This window comes from Punica granatum, chromosome 6 (assembly GCF_007655135.1).
Source record: "Punica granatum isolate Tunisia-2019 chromosome 6, ASM765513v2, whole genome shotgun sequence".
Classification (NCBI taxonomy): domain Eukaryota; kingdom Viridiplantae; phylum Streptophyta; class Magnoliopsida; order Myrtales; family Lythraceae; genus Punica; species Punica granatum.
The window spans coordinates 22,838,412-22,861,908 of NC_045132.1; the positions used below are offsets into that span (position 1 = coordinate 22,838,412).

General features: G+C 41.8%; 4 protein-coding genes and 1 long non-coding RNA gene across 5 annotated transcripts; 3 read left to right on the forward strand and 2 right to left on the reverse strand.

Moving 5' to 3' along the window:
- Positions 1 to 1,148: 1,148 nt before the first annotated feature.
- On the reverse strand, positions 1,149 to 4,323 carry LOC116211565 (inorganic phosphate transporter 2-1, chloroplastic-like). Its single transcript, XM_031546013.1, has 3 exons — positions 3,098 to 4,323; positions 2,522 to 2,713; positions 1,149 to 2,244 (listed from the first exon to the last, which is right to left on the reverse strand). The coding sequence occupies exons 1-3, from the start codon at positions 3,827 to 3,829 to the stop codon at positions 1,414 to 1,416; spliced, it is 1,755 nt and encodes a 584-aa protein (XP_031401873.1). The 5' UTR covers positions 3,830 to 4,323; the 3' UTR covers positions 1,149 to 1,413.
- Positions 4,324 to 8,124: 3,801 nt separating this feature from the next.
- Positions 8,125 to 9,356, forward strand: LOC116210099. Its single transcript, XM_031543909.1, has 2 exons — positions 8,125 to 8,361; positions 8,650 to 9,356. Exons 1-2 carry the CDS (start codon positions 8,178 to 8,180, stop codon positions 9,153 to 9,155), a joined length of 690 nt encoding a protein of 229 aa, XP_031399769.1. The 5' UTR covers positions 8,125 to 8,177; the 3' UTR covers positions 9,156 to 9,356.
- On the reverse strand, positions 9,147 to 10,835 carry LOC116210100. The gene is made up of 3 exons (XR_004157418.1): positions 10,309 to 10,835; positions 10,089 to 10,225; positions 9,147 to 9,809 (listed from the first exon to the last, which is right to left on the reverse strand). It is a non-coding gene; the product is annotated as an uncharacterized LOC116210100 (long non-coding RNA).
- Positions 10,836 to 11,020: 185 nt separating this feature from the next.
- Positions 11,021 to 13,659, forward strand: LOC116210098 (deoxymugineic acid synthase 1-D-like). Its single transcript, XM_031543908.1, has 4 exons — positions 11,021 to 11,451; positions 12,277 to 12,520; positions 12,616 to 12,795; positions 13,216 to 13,659. The coding sequence occupies exons 1-4, from the start codon at positions 11,120 to 11,122 to the stop codon at positions 13,438 to 13,440; spliced, it is 981 nt and encodes a 326-aa protein (XP_031399768.1). The 5' UTR covers positions 11,021 to 11,119; the 3' UTR covers positions 13,441 to 13,659.
- A 532-nt stretch (positions 13,660 to 14,191) lies between these two features.
- LOC116210101 (deoxymugineic acid synthase 1-D-like) lies at positions 14,192 to 20,934 on the forward strand. The gene is given in 6 exon segments (XM_031543911.1): positions 14,192 to 15,032; positions 15,518 to 18,938; positions 19,758 to 20,001; positions 20,097 to 20,276; positions 20,709 to 20,726; positions 20,728 to 20,934. Coding segments are annotated over 5 exon segments (981 nt in total). The 5' UTR covers positions 14,192 to 15,032; positions 15,518 to 18,606.
- Positions 20,935 to 23,497: the final 2,563 nt, after the last annotated feature.

Consider the following 23,497-nt stretch of genomic DNA (forward strand, 5'->3'; position numbering starts at 1 on the left):
AAACCCGTCATAATCGTGAGTAGCATCTTGCGGTATGGATCACGACAATGGAGAAGAGTAGTTTTTGTAAATTACCCACTAAGCAAGAGGAAGAAGACATGATTATTAGATTATTCCACGGAAGAATGCCAATATTCCTTAGGTCACTACGATAGATTATTTCTCAGAATATCTGACTGTCACTTGGTTTCCACGGTTAACCACATGTTGTAACAACTGACAATGGGAAGAAAACATCCTCAGTGGCCGCGACTGCTCGTCAGTTTGAGACATCACCCTAATTCGAAGTCAGGCTGTTTTAGTTAGCCGGTAAAGTGATGAAGCTTAAGAATGTCGTTCGGTTTCTTGGCCAATCCCGGCACCGAAGTGCTGGTTCTAGGTACTCAACAAAAGATGCTTATGTGAGGGTAATCCATGCAGGTGGCCGAGAGGAGCAGTACAGGAGCCCCATCCCTGCGTCTCAGCTGATGAACAAGTACCCCGGAATGTGGGTGGCCCTCCCGCAGGTCTTCAGCAGGCCCCATGAGTCTATCCTGTGTCCTGACGAGAGGTTGGTTCTCGGGCAGAAGTATTACATGATTCCATCAACCACTGCCAACAAACTGAAGAGGAAGTTCCGGGCCAGGCCGGGACCCTTGGAAAGGAAGAGCACGGGGGTCGGCAGTTTCAGCAAGGAGATGCCGGAGGAGAAACCATTTGAGTCCTCTAATCATGAAACTGGAATTAGGTTTCTTACAAGGAAGAATGGGCTGGGAAAGAAGAAACCTTTTGTGCCTCCGATTTCGAAGGAGAGGTCCTGCAGGTCAATAGGGTGGGAGCCGAGCCTAAGCTCAGTGCAAGAGCTCTCCCCGTGAAATCTGCTTGACGCATTTTCCTCCAACGGCTATTCTGTTCGACTCCGTGGATTTCAAACAACTGATGCCATAATAACATTCTCGAGTTTGCTCTTCTTTCTGATCCCCAACCCGGACGCCTGTTTCATGTTTGCCTTTCCACAATTTGGAAGTAGATTACTATTATTTTGTATCAAAAGCTCTGCCTATGTATCACGGAAAATGTTGTCTTGATGATTCTCAGTTACCAATGAATGATATTATGCATTGCAAATGACTAAAGAAACTAATTCCGGAACAGATAACCGATGCATATGCACTGCAGTGACGAAACCTCTTGATTTACTATATGTGACTGATCACTTGTCCAAATAATTAATAGAGGTGATGGATTTCCAGCCTAAGGAAATCTCCACCCTCAGCTCCAAGGCAACAAAAATTATCCCACAAGCCAATCGGCTCGAGCCGTGGGCAAGAATTGTCCTCCAGTATCGTCATTGTCATTAAGCTAATGAGACGAGAATCGAATTTATCTTTTGAAGAAGAAGAAGAAGAAGAAGAAGAAGAAAAAGATGTACACTCACGAAATGTAGGACAAGAGCTTGGTCAGTATCCATGTGTAGATAACCGAGAACATGGCCCCGACCGGAATTGTCACAGCCCAAGATGTCACGATCTCCCTGACCGTCTCGGCCCTGACGCTGTTTAGCCCGCGGGCAAAGCCTACCCCCATGACTGCCCCGACTAGCGTGTGAGTGGCTGAAATGGGTAGCCCGAGCTTTGACGCAAACAGGACCACCGAAGCTGCTGCAAATTCCGCTGCGAACCCTCGGGTTGGGGTTAGTTCGGTGATCTTCTTCCCGATTGTAGCGATCACTCTGTAGCCCCAAATCATGAGGCCTGCCACAATCCCGAATCCGCCCCAAGCAAGGACATCGGTTGGGATCACAATCTCAGCTGAACCGGTCCCTCCGTGAAGAATGGACAGTGCAGCAGCTAAGGGCCCGATTGCATTCGACACATCATTCCCCCCATGAGCAAAGGACATGAAGCAAGCTGATAAGATCTGCATGTACCCGAACACACCGTAGACTATCTCAAGCTGCGTCCCCTTGGGGCCAGCAATGTCGGCAAGGAACCCAATGTTCTTGTTGAGGGCGGAATCTTTGTGCTCGGCTTGTGAGGTGGCAGAGTCGTTAGCTTTGATCAGGAGGTGGCCTAGCTGTTTCCGGATAATTCGGTATACTAGGACAGCGCCGGCAGTCCCAGCGGCTAGGGCCTGAGCTAGAGCAACAGGGAAGGTCTTGCTGAGTGGGAAGGCTGCAAAGGAGATAGCCGTTACACCAATGAAGACGGCAATTGGAGCTGCGGCTGCTGCAGCTTGTCCTGGATTCGGAGCACTGTACACAAACTGGACAAAGTAAAAGGTTGCTTGAAAGTTAGAACTCGGATTACATGCGCGAGAAATGTTAAATTACGACTATGATTCTTCCCTACACAGAGAGACAGGGTCACTGCCAATGCATCTGAAAGTCAGCCAATGATGGCTATGTTCGTTCGCAGGATGATGGCAATTATTAAAGAACCGAACCGAATGACAATTAAATTATGAATTGCATTCCTTTTCCATTTCTGCAATCAAACATTCTAGAGGAGCACTATTCAGCGTTATATGTGTCGTAAATTACCCTTCGGATGCATTTGTAGACAAGGAACGAGGCCAGTGCACCCATTAACGGTGAGATGACCCACGAAGATGTCACCCGTGCGAGCGAGCTCCAGAAGACGGCTCCAGGTCCTCCATAAACAAGACCAAACCCAACCATTGATCCTACGATACAGTGCGTGGTGGAGACTGGCCACCCATAGTATGATGCAACCTATCCACCAAAATGAGCATGTTGATCGCCATTGTTAACCAAATTATCTCCAAGCACAGAACGAAGACATTAGAGGATACAAATATTGCTTGGAACAGCGTCCCAAGGAACCTTAACATTTGCTAGCCTCGAGCGTTAGACTTCTCATGTTCGAAATTCTTATCCAGATGATCTTGCTTTCCAGCATAGCCGTGGAAATTCCATATCAAGAATCCTCCTAAAGGGTTATCTATCAAACATATATTTCTAGACTGATGCAATCTTAATTGGTCCTATTTCCGCGTGTCTTAATACTCATTTACTCATTGGGCATTTCTACCGGCCTTGTTGAATAACTAATAAAAACTACCAAGGGATATAGGAAACACATATTGTTCCTCAGACCTGAAGCCAAGTGCCGGCGGCAGCGAGGGAGGAGAGTAGGCCTGCAAAGAGGAGGGTGTCCTTGCCATGGAAGACGTTGGCCACAAGGATGCCCTTCTGCATAGTGCTGGTGACGTGGGTCCCCATCAGCAGCGCCCCAGAAAACTCCAGCACTGCCGCCATCAGCACCGCCTGCCTCAGCGTTAGCGCCCCAGACCCAACCGAGGTCCCCATCGCATTCGCCACGTCGTTCGCCCCGATGTTCCATGCCATATAGAAACCAAACAGCAGAGTCACGTAGGACAGAACCCGCGTCCTGATCCCTAGTGCCGCAGGGCCCGGCCCCGCCAGCGACTTCATGAGCAGGGGGAGGCAGAGGGCTGCGAAGGCAATCAGCACTGAAATGGCCGAGGCGGTCCCGGATGATATGTTGAAGGCCTGGGCCATCCCTGGGACCTCTCCACTATCCTCCTTAGCCTTGGGTTCCTCCTGCACTTGCCGCTCTCCATCTCCCGAGTCGGCAAAGGAAGGGATGCTCGCGAAGGGCGGCGCAAGCTTCTTGTTTTGGGGGAGAGGAAGAGGATGCTGGGTCAGCGGAGGAAGGAGGAAAGGAGAAGGAGGAGGACTAGGAAGTCTCCTCTGGTTTTGAAGGAGTGGGGGGAGCAAAGAAGGGAAGCGGGAGTAGTTGGCGAGGTGGAAGGATTGAGGAGTTATGGTGTTCCTAATAGAGGAGAGGCAGTAAGAGGAAGACATGACTTGAAATAAAACAATGGCGGAAGAGAAAGAGAGGTAGAGAGATGGAAAAGAATAATGGAAGGATTGCTCAAGTGGGATTCTTGTTCTTGGCCATGGCTGAGTGTGAGTGTTTGTGAGTGAAGGGACGAAGAGGAGGAGAGGGAGTTAGGTGGTTTGGTGGCGTTGGAAAGAGCTCACCAAGTCGAAGGGACTTTTTTCAGGTTGTCTTCCAGTTCTCGTTACTCGTGAGTTGGTCGGGTAGATTCTTGCATTCGACCAAGTTTCAGAGAATCAGAAGATAAACAAGACCGTTAACAGTCGTACCTTTTATGATGATCATGTAATTAGCGGTTGTCATCGATTCGGCTTTCCGGATCTCTTAAGGAATTTAAGAAAGGGAAATGGAAATGGAAAGGAGGATGAGAGATGGGGATTTCGGATTGTGTTTTTTTGGCTTTGGGTAGGGGATTGGAATGAGTGGTGAGAGTTCATCCTCTTGGAGGGAAGGGGCCTCCTCTGTCATACACACCTCACATGATTTTCTTTTATTTGTCCAAAAAATTAGGCACCATGTCCATTCTTTTTTGTGTTGAATATACTGCTCATCCATAAATGGTTTTCTTGCCCAAGTTGTCCCCTTTTACCTACTGGGACCCAAATACAGACTGGGAGAAAATTGAGCACTACAAGGCATTGCTCATGTTTGTTTAGTTGGGTCTGAGTAGTTGGTAACTTGGTAATTCGACCAACCTGGGAAGAAACTCTGCTTAACTGTAGGTCAACATATGTATGTACCATGGTTCGGTGGGTGCGAATTGTGCCGGTTGCACTTTACGATGCTCATCAATTCGATGTAAGATTTCGTACCCCAAAAAACTGTGTGCATGGAATCACTTGTTACTTAGATTATGAGAAATGGTTTTTCTAGATTAGAGGACATATGTAGGCTTTCCCTGTGTTACTTTACTGTTAGATCAGAAGCGTCAAGAAAGTGTGTCTTGGTGATTTTCGTGCTTCCTAGACCGTGTTTGATATTACGTTATTCTTTGAATCGGGTTCAAACTCAACTTGAGCTAAAATGTCAAGGTAATATGGTAATCTTAGAAGAGGTTTCGAGCTCAGGAGTTACGGCACTCCTACTTTGCATTATGTTTCTCTCGGTTCTATGTTATTCTTGGTTCTGCGTCTATACGTGTCAAGCTTGGCATGCATGTTTCAAGCTTGACGCTTGTACGTTCTTGATACATATATGATACCGGTGTGCTGTCGTTCGTGCTTAAGCGCAATTGGTATTAGTGTAGCCTTAAGATGCAAAACGAAAATGAAAACTGTCGAGTAACTTTAAAATGAAACTCTATAACTTCGTTCTTGGTTTAGAAAGTTTAAAAGATAACGCAAAAAATGAAGAATTATTCGAAACATAATTGGCCCAAAGTCTGAAGCTCATATTATTAATTTCCAGGCTGATTATGAATTGGACCTTTGCTGTTTAGATCGACCCAGTTTCGGTTTTTGGCAGTACAATTATTCGAAACCTCTAAACGGGACAGCGAGCTCAAGAAATGGTACTCAGCAGAGTTCCAAGCCCACGAACATGCTGAAGATTAGGCATGTAAGAGCCCATCTCTTAGCCCTCTGGGCTTAGGACAGTCCTTTGCTCCTTGCTGTAATTTGATTCGTAGATGGCATAGCCATCAATTTGGAAATATTGGAATAAACATCCTAAAAAGTGTAATTCGTTTATAGACAAAACAGAAATTGAAGGGTCAGCACAGGCAAACAAACGAAATAAAAGGCATAACTACAAGATAAAATGGTTAACGTTCTGTACATCAAACTCATATCTTTTTCTTGATCGGTAAGTTCAGAGATATCATCCACGTCAGATCTGATGAATATGTAATATGCATTATCTTCAAAAAGATAATGTCCATGCACATCTAACGTGGAAAAGCGAAAAAGGACGATTCCGGCTTCCGAACACGGAGAAGGAGCCATTGGAAAAACAACAAAAATAAGGGAGAAAAGAGAGGCGTATCCAAAGATACAAAGGCCACTAGAAGTTCATGAAAGAACAAGTTCCTCTTTCTACTCCGCTCCTTTGGAGTTTGCAGTGTAAATGTCAAAGAGCCAATGGAAAATCAAATTATGAAACACATGTGGGTAAATGTGTGTGTGTATATATATATCCCTAAAGAGCATCTCTCCTCTTTGATTGAAACATTAGTTAAATTCAAAGTACATTGAGATTGGAGAATCAATTCCTTCTGATGATGTCCTCACAATATATACATATACATATATATATATATATATATATATCGTTGTATAATAACTATTCCTCTGGAAACTCTATTTGTTCTAAAGAATAAAGGGAGATCTTGAAATTTCAAGTTTCAAGGTCCACTTCCGTTGTGGGGTCCGACTCCTGAACATTGAAACCAACTGAATATCAAAAACTTGCGCAATTGGAAGAAAAATCCCCATGGACCACTTGCCAATTCATATATAATAACTGGCATGAAGTGAAAGATCAAAGTAATTGCGTGCATGTGGTCCTCGACGCTTCAATGTCTATTCATCTGTATATGCATCTACAGAGGGATTGGACTTTTCTGCTCGGGATCACTGACCAGCTAGAGAAATCACTCGAAACCCACCAAGCCCTAAAGAAAGATTGAGGAGAGAAAACAAGATATCTTTCTTGTGAGGTATGTTGTACACGCAAAACCGTCGATAAATTGCGTGTTTGATGAGACCTTGGTCCTTGTATCTTTGATACAAGTGGTTGCGATGGCAGCGCAAGGAACGGCCATATATGAAAAGAGTTTGTATGGCGGGGAATTTAAAGTGCATATCCCCCACATGAAAAATGGAAAATTCCTTTCTGCATGAAAATTACTGAAAAAAAGAGAGAAATTTCCAACGCGAGGAAATCGTGGAAAGTATCATTTATGGGGACGAGATGATAGAATAGAAATCAAGTTGTTTAGGTATACAAACACATTGGTTGGTCAGCATATATTCGAGGATTTTCCTTATATAAGAGTTGAAAAATATATATGCTCATGTATATATATATATATAAACGTTTATGTCCAACGTTGAAGCATACATAATATTTCTTTCGAAGTGCTAATTGGATGTGCAATGAGACCGTGATGCGAAATGTTGAACCTCTACCCGTAAAATCGCTAGGATTTGGGGTCCGGGAGATATTTAATTCGAATAGGTTTTCTTAATGCCAAGAGGTGAATTTTGAAATCAAGTCAATAAGAGATGGAGAATGCAGGACCACATGGACACTTGGCTGGTGACCCAACGGGATGGACCCCGATCAATAAATGACTGATTATTCCATATGGACCCGGTCCATTATATATGCTATCTTTTGTCACATAAGAATCAAAATGTTTACTTCTATGCGACACCATAGCCATTAGTACTGGACCATCCACGACCTTTGATGCTGCGCTCAAAACAAACAATCGTCATTGAAGACAGAGTGACATAGTTTTATCAATCTTGACGCTCGTCCAACAGGGCGATTTGGCCCGAACAACCTCTGGTCTCTGAATGAACACCCAAGCACAACTGTAGTTTCCAATATAATTCTTGTTCTGCCAGCTGAAGTTTTTAGTTAATTTAATTTTTACAAGGAACAGATGCCTATGTTGCCAACTTGAGGGCAGAAGAATGCCATTTTCTCTTCTTTTTGTTTTTCCCACGTCTTGTGTCTCGCGGTGTTTTGGTTGTTAGCCGTTGGTAGTTGCTCTCCTCTTTCTCCTCCAACCGGTTTAAAAGGCATCTTCCCCTCCTTTCGCTTTACATCTAAGTCCAAAATTGAACCAACAATGCAAAACATGTCAGAAAAGAATCGAAAGAAAAGTTAGTATTAGATAGGGAAATCGGGTACGGCATTCCATCTATATTTTACATCACAATTGGATCTAATTGAATTGTGAAGTTTATACCTTCCAAGATTTTACGGGTTTGAGTCGGTAACTCAATTTACGTCTGAAGCAAGTTTTGGGGCTATGGTTAAATCTTGAAAGTTTGATAATGGGTATGAGATTTGGATGTTCAAGTAAACATCCATAAGATTGTTCAAACTTCAGATAGTTCTCTGGCCGGAAATTTTGGAAAACTGAAATCTGTTTCCTGTCACTAGGATATGTTAGGGAACATTCTTCTCCATATTGAATTAAAAGGGAACTGTTTGTTTTCCTTTTACTGCGCGTAGATGACATCTTAAGCTTAGGAGAACGGGCCCACAATATCTCTTTCCTTGCGCTATATAAATCGAGACCCAACTTAGCTAGGAAGTATCCTCTTCAGAGCACTCTTCCTTCTCTTCCCTAGTAGCATGGAGGTCAGACCTTCCCGGAGCCACCGAGCTGTCAATGCTGACCACATCTTGAAAACCACCTCTGCCAAGTTCCTATGCAGCTATGGCGGAAAGATCCTTCCCCGTTATCCTGATGGCAAGCTCCGTTACCATGGTGGTGAAACTCGTGTCCTCTCTGTGGATCGATCCATCTCCTTTGCAGGTCAGTACTAGCCCCCTTACGACTTCCCCTAGTTTCTTTCCCGTTTCCTAGTTCGACTTCCCCCAGTTTCTTTCCCGTTTCCTAGTTCAGTTAATTCAACATAAAGCCGATAGCACATGTATTAGGACACATCGATTCTGATTCAGCTAATCAGTAGGTGGAGTAATTTGCAATCTCACAGCACATGCTCGATGGAAATAGAAAGACTAACGGATAGTTTTTGACTTGATGTGAACAGATGATATTATTGAGCAAGTGAGATTAATAATCATAATTTGTATGGAGCAGATCTGCTGTTGAAAATCCAAGAGTTGTGTGGAGTGAGCGTGGTTCTCCGCTGCCAACTGCCATTGGAGGATCTAGACTCCCTTGTGTCAATAACCACGGATGAGGACCTCAGCAATTTGATCGAGGAATATGACCATGCAAGTTCCCCTTCAACGCCAGCGGAAACGTCTTTAAAGATCAGGGCCTTCCTTTCAATCCCCAAACCCACCAAGAAGGCTACGTCCAGCCCTTCTCCTTCTATAACCTCATCATCTGCTTCTTCTTCTTCTTCTTCTTCTTCTTCACCGACTTTGAGGTCCCCGATGCCTGTTGTGGGACCTAGGGGACCTACTGTACCTACTCGGTGCCTCCACCACCAGGTTTTAAAGCTACAGATGTTTGCGAGGAGGAAACCTGATCAATGGAGGGTTCCCCTGCCATACTACTACCACTCTGGTGGCTACTATGCCGGTGACAATCATGGCAGTCATATCTACCCCATTCACCATGGGAACTACTGGCAATAACCCAAGTTTTATGTGCAATACAAAATCTGGACTGTATGTATGCAAAAGTCAAAGATATATACATTAAAGATATATACCTTTTTCTTCGAGCCTCTTTGGACATCCATGCTAAATGGATTTCCCTATGGATCGAAATTCTGTAGTTCTGACCTTTGCTGGTCCGAACTTTTTGATACAATCATAGTAATTAAGTCTTCAAAATTATGTCCGCAGCACTATACATGTTATGTTCCATCCCGAACTGCAGCTATGCATCCTCTATTCGGAATATTCCATTTTAAATGACCTTGAGACAGAGGAGATGCATGGCACTGATTCCAGAACGCATGTATACGACTCTTCATATCTTTGTCACAATAACAGAAAGTATCCCCCGGAAACTGATAGCGACTGACAGATTGCCTATAATCTAGTAATTGGACAGCAGAGGTGCCTATCTCTCGGGCAGAAGGGCCTCCAATCCAATTTCATTCCGCCCCAGTGCACAAATGGCCTGGAGATAGCTTCAAGGGAGCCAGAGAACTGCAGTGTCAAATTTCATCTCCCTGTCTTCAGAGTTCAGTTCCTCCGGAAGGTTTTGACATCTATGGCTTTGTTTGCCGGAACTGATAACTTATGTAGTGTCTGGCCAACATGTAAAAGAACTGGTGGCGGCTGCTTCAAAAAGATCGCGACATCCGTCAGCAATTGCAATTGAACAGAGAACATATCAGTGACCATCGGACTTATCCATAAACTCGAGCTTAAACTTTGATGGAAGATTTATGCAGTAAGGACTGCCTGGCCCTTAAGGAATCGAACTGGTCCATGCCATAACCTTTAATTACCGTCTGTACTCACATAGAATACATGATGCATTGTTCAATATAATTGGAGCTAATTAAGGTAATCCACCGCAAAGAAATGCAGGCAGTTGAACTAGGTCCCACTTACCCTCACTCAGGTTCCGGTTCCGATTCCCACCTGAGGTCTCCCATGCACCTCACATCCTATCTGTACTGCGGTCCTTTAAATCCGATAAAATGTTGTCCAGCACAAACATCAACGGTTATAGTCCACAAATCATCGGCCTGATAGAAGGGCAATGGATCTGTAATGAAATGTGAAATGGGCTCAAAAGAAACGAACTGGAAAAGAAAAAATCCTCACCAACCTTTCTTGGCTCAAAAGAAACAAACTGACTGGTTGGTCCCTCGTCTATGGCCTTTCCCTTGCGAGCCAGTTCCCAGGCCCAACCCACTCTCACGATGATACTTTTTGATATATCAACGGCCTCGTCTTTTTCCCCTTCCGCGGGGTGTTTCCAATCTGTTTGGTTTGAGACTGATTTCTACCCGGCTGTCAGCTTACCTTGCCTAGAGTGTGATTCTAGTGGACTTGAAGCCCTGCACTATAAGCACAATTCACTCATCAATAGCGTAGTTTACCCAACTGTTACCGGGTTGGCGAACACTTCTTTTTACCGGTGAAGTTTAAAATTATGAGAGGTACTTGCGAGAGCAAGTACCGGGGATATATAATCCCCTGCTCAACAAGTGTATTTTTGGAATTCGAACTCGTCCTCTTTTCCTCATGGTGTAATATTGCCTACCAATAATTTTTTGGTGGCGGCTCCATCTTTTGGCTGAAGCAAAAGAGGTTTCTTCTTGCTGTAGGACCCGCGTGTCGATGCAATAATTTGCAACGAGTCAATCTTCTCATCAGATTGAAGTATTCTATGAGCCCGGAGCATGCTCCTTTGGTTTCTCATTGAGAGGTTATTGTAGGAGAGGGAGCATGCTCCTGGTGCTGCGAATAGTTTCCTAGCCGCCCGCCAACCCTGGCCAATAAATCCAAGCCAATATTATGTCTTCTCGTATGTTCCATTTGACCACTAGGCCTTCCCGCAACATATAACTTACCTACCTTTCAAGTGTATTGAACTTTGCGATCAAATTACCCAGAAACCGGTACACTCGACGGAGATGGAGAAATACCCCTTCACTATCCCTGATGTTTTGCTGAGCTCCAACGCCCCCGGAGCCCGTCCCATGCCGGTGATTGGCCTGGGCACGTCCGCAGACCCGCTTGACCCCGTGGCAATGAAGTTGTCGGTGATTGAGGCCATTAGGCTGGGATACAGGCACTTCGATACGGCCCCCTTGTACGGTTCGGAGGTGCCCCTTGGTGAGGTCCTAGCTGAAGCCATCCGGCTTGGCCTCGTCGCGTCCCGTGAGGAGCTATTTATCACCACGAAGCTCTGGTGCAGCGACAACCATGTGGACCGTGTCATTCCTGCCATCCAAAATTCCATTAGGTAACGACTAGTTGATACCATTAAATTCCCCAATCGCGCGAGTGTTGACTTGGAATTCTGATTTTGAGCTACTGGAATGATTGTCATGACAATTTCAGTCATTGTTCTTATATGGCTAAGACAAGGATCTGTGATATCTTAAACATCCTAATAAAATTTCCATTGCTATATGATCACATAATCGCCATGGTTTTAGCTTCACAAATGAGATGCACGGCTCGGCTTAGCTGGTTCTGGTTTTGTATCGTGCATTAAGTCTTATGTTCAGCTCCCGGAGGTACGCCTGGGAATGCTTATTTTGTTCTTGCAATCGATTGCCGTGTGTACATGTTCCCCTAGAGAGTCCAGCCTGGTGTCATGATATATTGGGAATGCCACCTTTCTGTGATTTATGTGTCCTACAGAATCGGAACTTTTGAAACAGAGGAACTTCAAATGCTTATTCTGGTATATAATAATCCTAAGGCATTGACTTTGAAGTGAACTGGATGATCCGTTTTGGCAGGAATCTTCAGTTGGGACGGCTCGGGGTAGTTGGTTTGGCTTCCGTATCATGCTTTTAAGTCTTGTGTTTGGCACCGGGTATTGGGGAGGGTCGACAGCCTCGAGGTGCTGAGTTTGTACTGGCAAAAGTGATTGCACAATGCATGGGTTTACTGTAGGGAGCCCAATTTGGTCCATGATAAATTGGGAATGTGATATTTCAGTGACTTTCGTGTACCGTAGAGTAGGAACTTCGGGAAGAGAGGAACTTCAGTCTCTCCAAGTTTTCTGATAATCATACGGCATTGTCTGTGAAGCCAACTGGGTGATCTGTTTTGGCAGGAATCTTCAGTTAGATTATCTCGACCTGTATCTCATTCACTGGCCGATCAGCTGTAAGCCGGGGACGTATGCCTACCCAGTGGATGAAGAAGATCTCATGCCCATGGACTTCAAGGCGGTGTGGGCTGCGATGGAGGAGTGCCAGAGGCTGGGCCTCACCAAGTCCATTGGAGTCAGCAACTTCTCCTGCAAGAAGCTCGAAACAATCCTCGGTTTCGCCACCATCCCACCGTCAGTCAATCAAGTAAGCACAGTTCTCTCTCAGCTTCCACCATTCTATGAAAGTTCCTGCAGGTAATCACTTAATGAAACACATTTGGGCGGCATTTATCGACCCAGGTGGAGATGAACCCGGTATGGCAGCAAAAGAAGCTGAGAGAGTTCTGCCTAGCAAACAATATATTTATCACTGCTTTCTCGCCTCTAGGCGGGAGCGGGACTAGTTGGGGAACGAACCTAGTCATGGAGAATGAGATTCTTCGGGAGATTGCTAAAGCTCAAGAGAAGACAATTGCTCAGGTACCATAACAAAGCTATAGCTCATAGCCTCATTATCACTACTGCCATCTAATCTTTCTATAATCACTTAGCATTAACTAGCAGCACATTCTGGGCCTGGGTCAAGTAGATTTTGTTAGTACGCAGGCGGTAAGCTTATACTAGTTGATAGATTATTCGAAACCTGAACCATCAGCAAGGAATAGCTAATCCAAAATATTTACGTCAGTTGCGCACCGGTAATATCTATGATGTATCTCAAGAGTACCTTCTGCTGGCATGTGTAGTATACTTGCCAAGTAAGCTAAGTGGGCATGTTTGCTTGATTTCATATTTGGTCGATAACTGGGGTTGACGGAAGTTCTGCGTCTCCATTGGCAGAGAAGAATGATCCCGTCATGCTTAGGAGTAAACTAAATGCTTGTTTAATTTCTGCTGCAGATTTGTCTTAGGTGGCTGTACGAGCAGGGGGTAACGTTCGTGGTGAAGAGCTTCAATAAGGAAAGGCTGAGGGAGAATCTGGAGATCTTCGACTGGGAGTTGAGCGAGGATGATCACGAAAAGATCAGCCGTATCCCACAGAAGAAGACGATGCTCATGGAAAAATTCGCCTCGCCCAAGGGGCCTTACAAGTCCGTCGAAGAATTATGGGATGGGGAGATCTAATGTTGTCATGCCACATAATGAACTGCAAAATCAGTCCTTCAAGCGGTCAGTGCTTGGATTGATGTTCTATGCTCTATATTGACTATATTGTTTTTAACATATTTCCCCATGTGTGTCGGTGTGAATTTGACCCTGGATTTGATTGTAAGTATATATATTTTTATAAAGTTTGAGATGTGGGATGAAATGCGGAAACTGATATCAAATACATCCATACAAGTATGGCCATCGTCATGGTAAATTACACTGATGGTACAAAATGTTTGCGAAATGTAACAGTGCGATACAAAAATTTTTTCTGGTTACAATTTGATACAAAGAATTTAGATTTGGTTGCAATTAAGTGTATTCCGTCGTATTCTCCTTGATGTCGTTTGCTTGTACTGACGTAGTGCATCCTATGTGATACTTTTGTCACGTGAAACCAATCATAGCTAGCAATGTTGTTAATGGAGATATAAAATCTGAAATATTCAAATAAAAATACAAAAAAATAATAATAATGTAAAAAAATCTTATAAATTTCAAAGAAATTTTAAAAAATTATCAATATCTACAATAAATTTTAGAAAAACTTATAAATTTTAAAAATTAAAGATTCAAGAAAAATTAATAAAAAGTAATAATAATGCAGAAAAATTTAAAATGCAGAAAAGTATTTAAAATGTTAAAAAGTTTACAAAGTTTAACGAAATTAAGAAAAAAAATCAATACCCCCAGTAAAGTTTAGAAAAAACATTAACATTAGAAACTAAGGAAATCAAGAAAATATTCAAAGAATTTGAAAAATTCAATCTAAAAATAAAAAAATTTATAAAAAAAATGTCGTCAAGATTCCAACAAACTCTTTTCAGCATAAGAATTAAGATCATCGGTTGACATCATGATTCAATCTTTGCTTTTTATTTTTCATAGTTCATTTCCAAATCATGCTCATCTTATCCCTACCACAAGAATGGTTGTGGTGCAAGCGAGTCATGGCGTGGAACCGCCACTAAATCCAAGGCAAAAACGATCAATCTCTGCAACAATGACAAGTGATGGGAAGTTGTTTAGAGACCTTGATAATACAGTGAAATCAAGAGTGAGAATTCGGAATGGAGAGAACTGAGAGGTGAAAGGTAAAGGGACTGTAGCAATAGAGAGTTGTGCTAGAATTAAGCTGGTTTCTAATGTGATGTATGTGCCTGAGATTGATCAAAATTTGCTGAGTATGGGGCAGTTGATAGAGAAGGGATTTAAGGTGATATTTGAATAGGGGAAGTGTTTGATCTTTGATTCCAGTGGTCAGGAGTTGTTCATGATAAAGATGCAGCAGAAGAGTTAGGTGGCATTCAAGTGTGAGGCAAGTGATTCAGAGATATGGCACAAGAGGTTGGAGCACTTTCATCACAAAGGATTGTTGTATATGTAGAGGAGTGACATGGCAAGTGGCCTGCCACCTCTGGAAGAGGAATTCCCAAGATGTAAAGCATGTTTGATGGGCAAGCAAATCGGAATTCCATTCAATCAGTCGACTTGGAGGGCCAATGAGAAGCTAAAATTAATTCACACAGATGTGTGTGGTCCACGGGCAACTTCATCACTGAAAGGTAATAGGTAATTCATTATTTTAATTGATGATTATACAAGAATATGATGGATTTACTTCATGAAACAAAAGTTAGAAGTTACTGAAGTATTTTGAAGTTTAAGAGAGATTGAGAATCAAAGTGGCTGCAAGATTCAGGTCATCAGATCTGACAATGGAATAGAATACACTTCACAGGGGTTTAATTCTTTCTGTGGGGAAGTTGGAATTGAGCATCAACACACTATTCCTTATTCTCCACAGCAAAATGGAGTTAGTGAGAGGAAGAATAGAACCATAATGGAGATGACCAGGTGTTTATTGCATGAGAAGAACCTACCAAAGATTTTTTGGGTAAAAGCAACAAATTCAATAGTTTTTCTACTGAACAGACTACCTACAAGGGCATCGGAGAAAAAGACACCTTTTGAAGCTAGATTTGGTTTCAAGCCAACTCTGAAAAATCTGAAAGTGTTTGGTTATCTGTGTTTTTCTCATATTCCACAGGTCAAGAGAAACAAGCTGGAAAAGAAGGTTGAACCTGGTGTGTTTATTGGCTACAACCTTGTGTCAAAAGCCTATTGAATTTATCAATCAAAGACTGGAAAAGTAATCACAAGCATGGATGTTCAGTTCCTGGAAGAAGAAAAGTGGAATTGGGTTGGTGACACTCAGAATAAACCACATATGGTGTCCTTGGAGTCAAATGAATTGGTCGATGACATTCTAGTTAGAGGCACCAATTCTTTGGCTAATGTATATCAGGGGTGCAGTGTGGTTGTTCTGGAGCCAGTAGGATTTGAAGAAGCCAAGAATGATTAGAGAAGGATGAGTGCAAAGAAATAGGAGTTGGCTATGATAGAGAAAAACCATGCTTGAAAGCTAGTGGAGAAGCCTAAAGACAGGAAGATCATTGGGCTAAAGTGGGTCTTCAAGACTAAACTTAATCCTGATGGCTTAGTAAACAAGCATAAGGCCAGGTTTGTGGTGAAAGATTATGCACAGGTTTGGAGAGTAGATTTCTCTGAAACATTTGCAACTGTAGCAAGGTTAGATACGATCAAACTAATTCTTGCCTTAGCAGCTCAAAATTGGTGGAAGGTGTATCAATTAGATGTCAAATCTGCATTTTTTAATGGAGTTTAGTTGGAAGACATTTATGTTGAGCAACCAGAGGGATTCATCGTACTAGGTTAGGAGGAGAAGGTCTACTTGCTGAAAAAGGCTTTATATGGCTTGAAGCAAGCTCCTAGAGCATGGTACAGCAAGATGGATGGGCATTTGTTGAGTTTAGGCTTCGAAAAAAAGCTCGAGTGAATCCACTCTGTATGTTAAGAAGTCTGATTCTGACTTAGTTATCGTATCTCTCTATGTGGATGATTTGCTGGTAATAGAAGGCAATGAAGCTCAGATCACTGCTTTGAAGCAGAACATGATGAAGATGTTTGAAATGACTGATTTGTGTGAGATGTTCTACTTTCTTGGCATGGAGATCAAACAAGCTCTTGCCATAGGAAGCACTTGAAGGAGATCTTGAAGAGATTTGATACTGAGGAGTGCAAAAGTGTGACTACTCCAATGAGTAAGAAAGAGAGGCTGCAGAAGAATGATGATACAGATTCTGCAGATGAAGGTCTTTCTATGAGCTTAATTGGTTGCCTAATGTATCTCGTTGCAATCAGGTCAGACATCATGTTTCCGATAAGTTAAGTGTCTTGTCTAGATTTCTTAATTGTGCAAGTGAGTTGCATATGGTAGTTGCAAATAGGGTGCTGAGGTACTTGAAGGGTACTCTTTCGTATGGAATTAAGTTCTGTAGAGTTCAGGAGTTTAAGTTGCAGGGGCATTCTGACAGTGATTGGGCTAGATCAGTGGAATACATGAGAAATACTTTTGGGCATTGCTTCACATTTGGATTATGATTTTTTTTCTTGGTGTTCGAAGAAGCAGGAGTTGGTGGTTCAATTAACTGCAGAAGCTGAGTTTACTGCAGCGTCTGTAGCTGTGAATTAAGCAATATGGTTGAAAAAGCTGATGGATGATTTGCATTTTCAGCAAGAGGATAGCATAGAGGTCTTTGTGGACAACCAAGCAACTCTGATGATTTCACATAATCCAGTTTTTCATGGAAGAACAAAGCATTTCAAAGTTAAGTATTACTTCTTAAGGGAGGTGCAAAGATCGGGTGAAGCAAAGCTAGTATATTGCAGTTAAGACAACTAACTTGCAGATATATTTACTAAGTCATTTCATGTTGGTCGTTTTGAAGCTCTTAGAGACAAGTTGGGTGTGTGTGCAGCTCATAATTCAGGAGGAAAATGTTAATAAATTAAGAGCTATTGTTTTTACTGCTGTTTTATTGCTATCCTTGTTCTATTTTATTGAGTCCTAGTCCTTAGGAGTGACTAGCCGTTGTGACTATTTTTTAGGATGTTAGTTGCTGTTTTCTGGTCAAGCAAGGTAGTTAGTAACATGTCTCTGTGAGTTGCAATGTTTAGGAATTCAGTTATTAGTCATTTTGTATTTATTCTGCTCAAAGATTAATGAAGTGATCCTTTCAGCTCTATTCCTTTGTCTGTCTCTTCTCCAACTTTAAAACATCAAATCTGATCTGCCCATCCCGTCTCTCCTTGCATTTTACTGATTGTTCTTCATAGATGGTCATCCTTCCACTGGCATCGGTCCTGGAGTGCCAATATAAATAACTGAATTTCCTTACGTTAACTGCACCGGTGGTCTTTCTCTTGTAACTTACTCTTAGATAAACGCAATCTCTAATCTCCGATTCCTACTTGGGGGGGACCCCTGCCATTACCTCTTGATATTTTTGGTGAGCAGTCTTGATCACCAAGCCAGATTGGGGGACATCATTATACTTTTTGATATATAAACGGCCTCGTCTTTTTCCCCATCTGCGGGGTGTTTCCAACATGTTTGGTTTGAGACTGATTTCTATCCGGCTGTCGGCTTACCTTGCCTGGACTGTGATTCCAGTGGACTTGGAGCCCTGCACTATAAGCACAATTAGCTCATTAATAGCGTAGTTTACCCAACTATGACTGGGTAGGCGACCACTTTTTTCTACCGACGAAGTTTAAAATTATGATAGGTATTACTCTTGCAATAACGATGATATATAATCCCCAGCTAAACAGGTGTATTTTTGGAATTCGAACTCGCCCTCTTTTCCTCATGGTGTAGTGTTGCTTACCAATAATTTTTTGGTGGCGGCTCCATCTTTTGGCTGCAGCAAAAGTGGTTTCTTCTTGGAGTAGGATCCGTGTGGGGATGCAATAATTGTTGCGTCCAGTCAATCTTCTTATCAGATAAAGGACGAGAAAGAATTCTATGAGCCAGAAGCATGCTCGTTTGGTTTCTCATTGAGAGGTTATTGTAGGAGAGGGAGCATGCTCCTGGCGCAGCGAATAGTTTCATAGCCTCCCCGCCAACCCTGGCCAATAAATCCAAGCCATTATTATGTCTTCTCGCATGTTCCATTTGACCCCGAGGCATTCCCGCTACATATAACTACCTTCCTTTTTAAGTGTATTGAACTTTGCGATCAGATTACCCAGAAACCGGTGCACTCGACGGAGATGAAGACATCCCCCTTCACTATCCCTGATGTTTTGCTGAGCTCCGCCGCCCCCGGAGCCCGTCCCATGCCGGTGATTGGCCTGGGCACGGCCGCAGACCCACTTGACCCCGTGGCCATGAAGTTAGCGGTGATCGAGGCCATTAAGCTGGGATACAGACACTTCGATACGGCCTCAATGTACGGTTCGGAGGTGCCCCTTGGTGAGGTCCTAGCTGAAGCCATCAGGCTTGGCCTCGTCGCGTCCCGTGAGGAGCTATTCATCACCACGAAGCTCTGGTGCAGCGACACCCACGTCGACCGTGTCATTCCTGCCATCCAAAATTCCATTAGGTAACGACTAGTTAATACCATTAAATTCTCCTATCGTGTAATGTTGACTTGGAATACTGATTTTGAACTACTGGACTGAATGTCATGACAATTTCAGTCATTGTTCTTACATGGCTAAGACAGAGATCTGTGATATCTTAACCTTCCTAATAAAATTTCCATTGCTATATGATCACATAATCACCATAGTTTTAGCTTCACAAATGAGATGCACGGCTTGGCTTAGCTGGTTCTGGTTTTGTATCGTGCATTAGGCCTTATGTTCAGCTCCCGGCTGTACGCCTGGAAATGCTTATTTAGTTCTTGCAATCGATTGCCGTGTGCATATGTTCCCCTAAAGAGTCCAGCCCGGTGTCATGATATATTGGGAATGCCACCTTTCTGTGATTTATGTGTCCTACAGAATAGGAACTTTTGAAACAGAGGAACTTCAAATGCTTATTCTGGTATAATCCTATGGCATTGACTTTGAAGCGAACAGGATGATCCGTTTTGGCAGGAATCTTCAGTTGGGACGGCTTGGGGTAGTTGGTTTGGCTTCTGTATCATGCTTTTAAGTCTTATGTTTGGCACCTGGTATTGGGGAGGATTGACAGCCTCGAGGTACCGAGTTTGTACTGGCAAAAGTGATTGCACAATGCATGGGTTTACTGTAGGGAGCCCAATTTGGTCCATGATTAATTGGGAATGTGATATTTCAGTGACTTTCGTATACTGTAGAGTAGGAACTTCGGGAAGAGAGGAACTTCAGTCTCTCCAAGTTTTCGGATAATCATACGGTATTGTCTGTGAAGCCAACTGGATGATCTGTTTTGGCAGGAATCTTCAGTTAGATTATCTCGACCTGTATCTCATTCACTGGCCGATCAGCTGTAAGCCGGGGACATATGCCCACCCAGTGGATGAAGAAGATCTCATGCCCATGGACTTCAAGGCGGTGTGGGCGGCGATGGAGGAGTGCCAGAGGCGGGGCCTCACCAAGTCCATTGGAGTCAGCAACTTCTCCTGCAAGAAGCTCGAAACAATCCTCAGTTTTGCCACCATCCCACCGTCAGTCAATCAAGTAAGCACAGTTCTCTCTCAGCTTCCACCGTTCTATGAAAGTTCCTGTGGATAATCACTTAATAAAACACATTTGGGTGGCATTTATCGACCCAGGTGGAGATGAACCCAGTATGGCGGCAAAAGAAACTGAGAGAGTTCTGCCTAGCAAACAGTATATTTATCACTGCTTTCTCACCTCTAGGCGCGAGCGGGACTAATTGGGGAACGAACCTAGTCGTGGAGAATGAGATTCTTCAGGAGATCGCTAAGGCTCGAGAGAAGACAATTGCTCAGGTACCATAACCAAGCTTATAGCTCATAGCTTCATTATCACTACTGTCATCTAATCTTTCTATAACCACTTAGCATTAACTGCAGCACTCTCCGGGCCTGGGTCAAGTAGATTTTGTTAGTACGCAGGCGGTAAGCTTATACTAGTTGATAGATTATTCGAAACCTGAACCATCAGCAAGGAATAGCTAGTAGGATAACTGATCCAAAATATTTACATCAGTTGCGCACCAGTAATATCTATGGTGCATCTCAAAAGTACCTTCTGCTGGCATGTGTAGTATACTTGCCAAGTAAGCTAAGTGGGCATGTTTGCTTGATTTCATATTTGGTCGATAACTGGGGTTGACGGAAGTTCTGCGTCTCCATTGGCAGAGAAGAATGATCCCGTCATGCTTAGGAGTAAACTAAATGCTTGTTTAATTTCTGCTGCAGATTTGTCTTAGGTGGGCTGTACGAGCAGGGGGTAACGTTCGTGGTGAAGAGCTTCAATAAGGAAAGGCTGAGGGAGAATCTGGAGATCTTCGACTGGGAGTTGAGTGAGGATGATCACGAAAAGATCAGCCGTATCCCACAGAAGAAGATGATGCTCAAGGAAGAATTCGTCTCGCCCGAGGGGCCTTACAAGTCCGTCGAAGAATTATGGGACGGGGAGATCTAATGTTGTCATGCCACATAAAACTGCAAAATCAGTCCTTCAAGCGGTCAGTGCTTGGATTGATGTTTTATGCTCTATATTGACTATATTGTTTTAACATATTTCCCAATGTGTGTCGGTGTGCATTTGATCCTGGATTTGATTGTAAGTATATATATTTTTATAAAGTTTGAGATATGGGATGATATGCAGTTACTGATATCAAATACGGCCATACATACATTTCTACCAAAAAAAAAACGTCCATATAAGTATTGATAAATTACAAGGATGGTACAAAATGTTTGCGAAATGTAACGGTGACAAAAAGTTTATCCAGTTACAATTTGATACAACAAAGAGTTTTGGTTTGGTTGCAATCAAGTATATTTCGTCATATCCTTCTTGATATCGTTAGCTTTTACTGACGTAGCGCGTTTTATGTGACACTTTTGTCTTGTGAAACCAGTCATAGCTTGTCACGTTATTAATGGAGATATAACATCTGAAATATTCAAATAAAAATACAAAAAATAATTAAAATGCATAAAAGTATTAAAAATGTAAAAAAATCTTATAAATTTCAAGGAAATTAAGAAAAATATCAATATCCACAATAAATTTTAGAAAAACTAGTAAATTTTAAAATTTAAAGAAATCAAGAAAAATTCAAATAAATAATAAATGCAGAAAAGTAAAAAATTTACAAAGTTCAAAGAAATATAGAAAAAAAATCAATACCCACAATAAAGTTTAGAAAAAATATTAACATTAGAAATTAAGGAAATCAAGAAAATATTCAAAGAATATGAAAAATTCAATCTAAAAATACAAATATATATATATATATATATAATGTTGTTGGGATTCCGACATGCTCTTTTCAACATAAGTAAGATCATCGGTTGACCTGATGATTCAATCTTCCCTTTTTATTTTTCACCGTTCGTTTCCAAATCATGCTCATCTTATTCCTACCATAAGAATGGTTGTGGTGCGTGCAAGTCATGGTATGGAACTGCCACTAAATCCAAGGCAAAAACGATCAATCTCTGCAACAATCCATGACCAAGGAACCAAAGAGGTTGTCAGAGTAGCTCCAAATTGACTCCCTGAGAGATCAAGCCCCACATTTTTTTTTTGACAATTTCAAGTGAATCGGGGTTAAGATGCCCTCACCGGCAACTCCGCCCCTTGACCAAGGTCTCCGGTTGGTGACCTAGGTTGGGGAGGGTCGCTAGAGATGTCCAAACTCACGACTCACTGAGTCAGATCTCTCGAGTTGTAGAGAGATCTGTTTGGAGATCTCTTTGAGTAGGGGGCTTGAGAGGAAGGGAGAGTTTATTTTTCATTTTATTTTTATTTTAATATTTTCTTCGGGTAATATGTTATATGACACATTACTTGTCATGTCAGAAATTTTAAATGACGTTAAGAAGGAATTGACGGAATATACTTTATTGCAATAAAATTAAAATTTCTTGTATCAAATTGTAACCAAAATTTTTTTTTATATCACATTGTTATATTTTGCAAACTTTTTGTATCAAGGGTGTAATTTACCCATTGCCGTCGTATGATCATAATGTTCCAATATTTACACGCACTGCTCGCTTCACTTAGCAGAAACTCGGGCTTCATCGAACTGAGATAAGTGGGCATTCATATATTACATGAAGGAGGCCCAGATGACACCTTCAACTGGGCCTCGTTCAATGGCCCTAATAACTACTTGAACCCAATTCGTCTTTGTCTTATATTTATTGTAAAATAAAAATAAAAATAAACTAAATTAATCCAGCAAAAAATAAAATAAAATAAACTAATATTTAAAGGAAGAAGGAAAATAAAAAAACAAATAAATTTGGAAAAGCTGCCAAAATTTTATTAAAAAATAGAAAGAGACAAATTACAAATCCAAATGTCAGGGACAAAATCTGAGCTCTCTCTCCCCATTTTTTCGAAAAAAAAGTTTTATATATAGTGATATTATAATATAATGTCAAGTTAATAAGGCATTATCATTTAAATTTTTAATATATATAAAAAAGTCTATTATTAATAAAAATAATTCGTTATTTATAAAAATAATATTTTTTATGTATCTTATAATATAATTTTACATGATACAATTACTGTACACAAAACATTCTCCATTTCTCGAGGCGGAAAAGGAAAAGTTTCTGCGTTTCACAGAAAGTCAAACGTCCTGTCATCATTTTGTTACATCCCAAGTCTCATCAACCTTTTTAATCTGCAGGATAAATTCAGATATTTCTTTTGATAGCTAAAATTAAAATAAATGTATATGGATATGGTTCATCAAGAGCGACGTTGAGTCTCGATGACATAGTTATTATTTTTTATTCAAGGGTTTAGATTTTGCACTTTTCATCATAAATAATAAAACTATTGCTATTAAATAATTGGACTAAGATATAAGCAATTGAATTGAAAATATTGAATGTGTTTCTGTAACACAATCTCACACACACACACATCTATATATATATATATATATATTTGTAAATAATGTTTTTTTGTTTTAAATATATACATGTAATTCCATTCTAGAGAAAGAGAATTT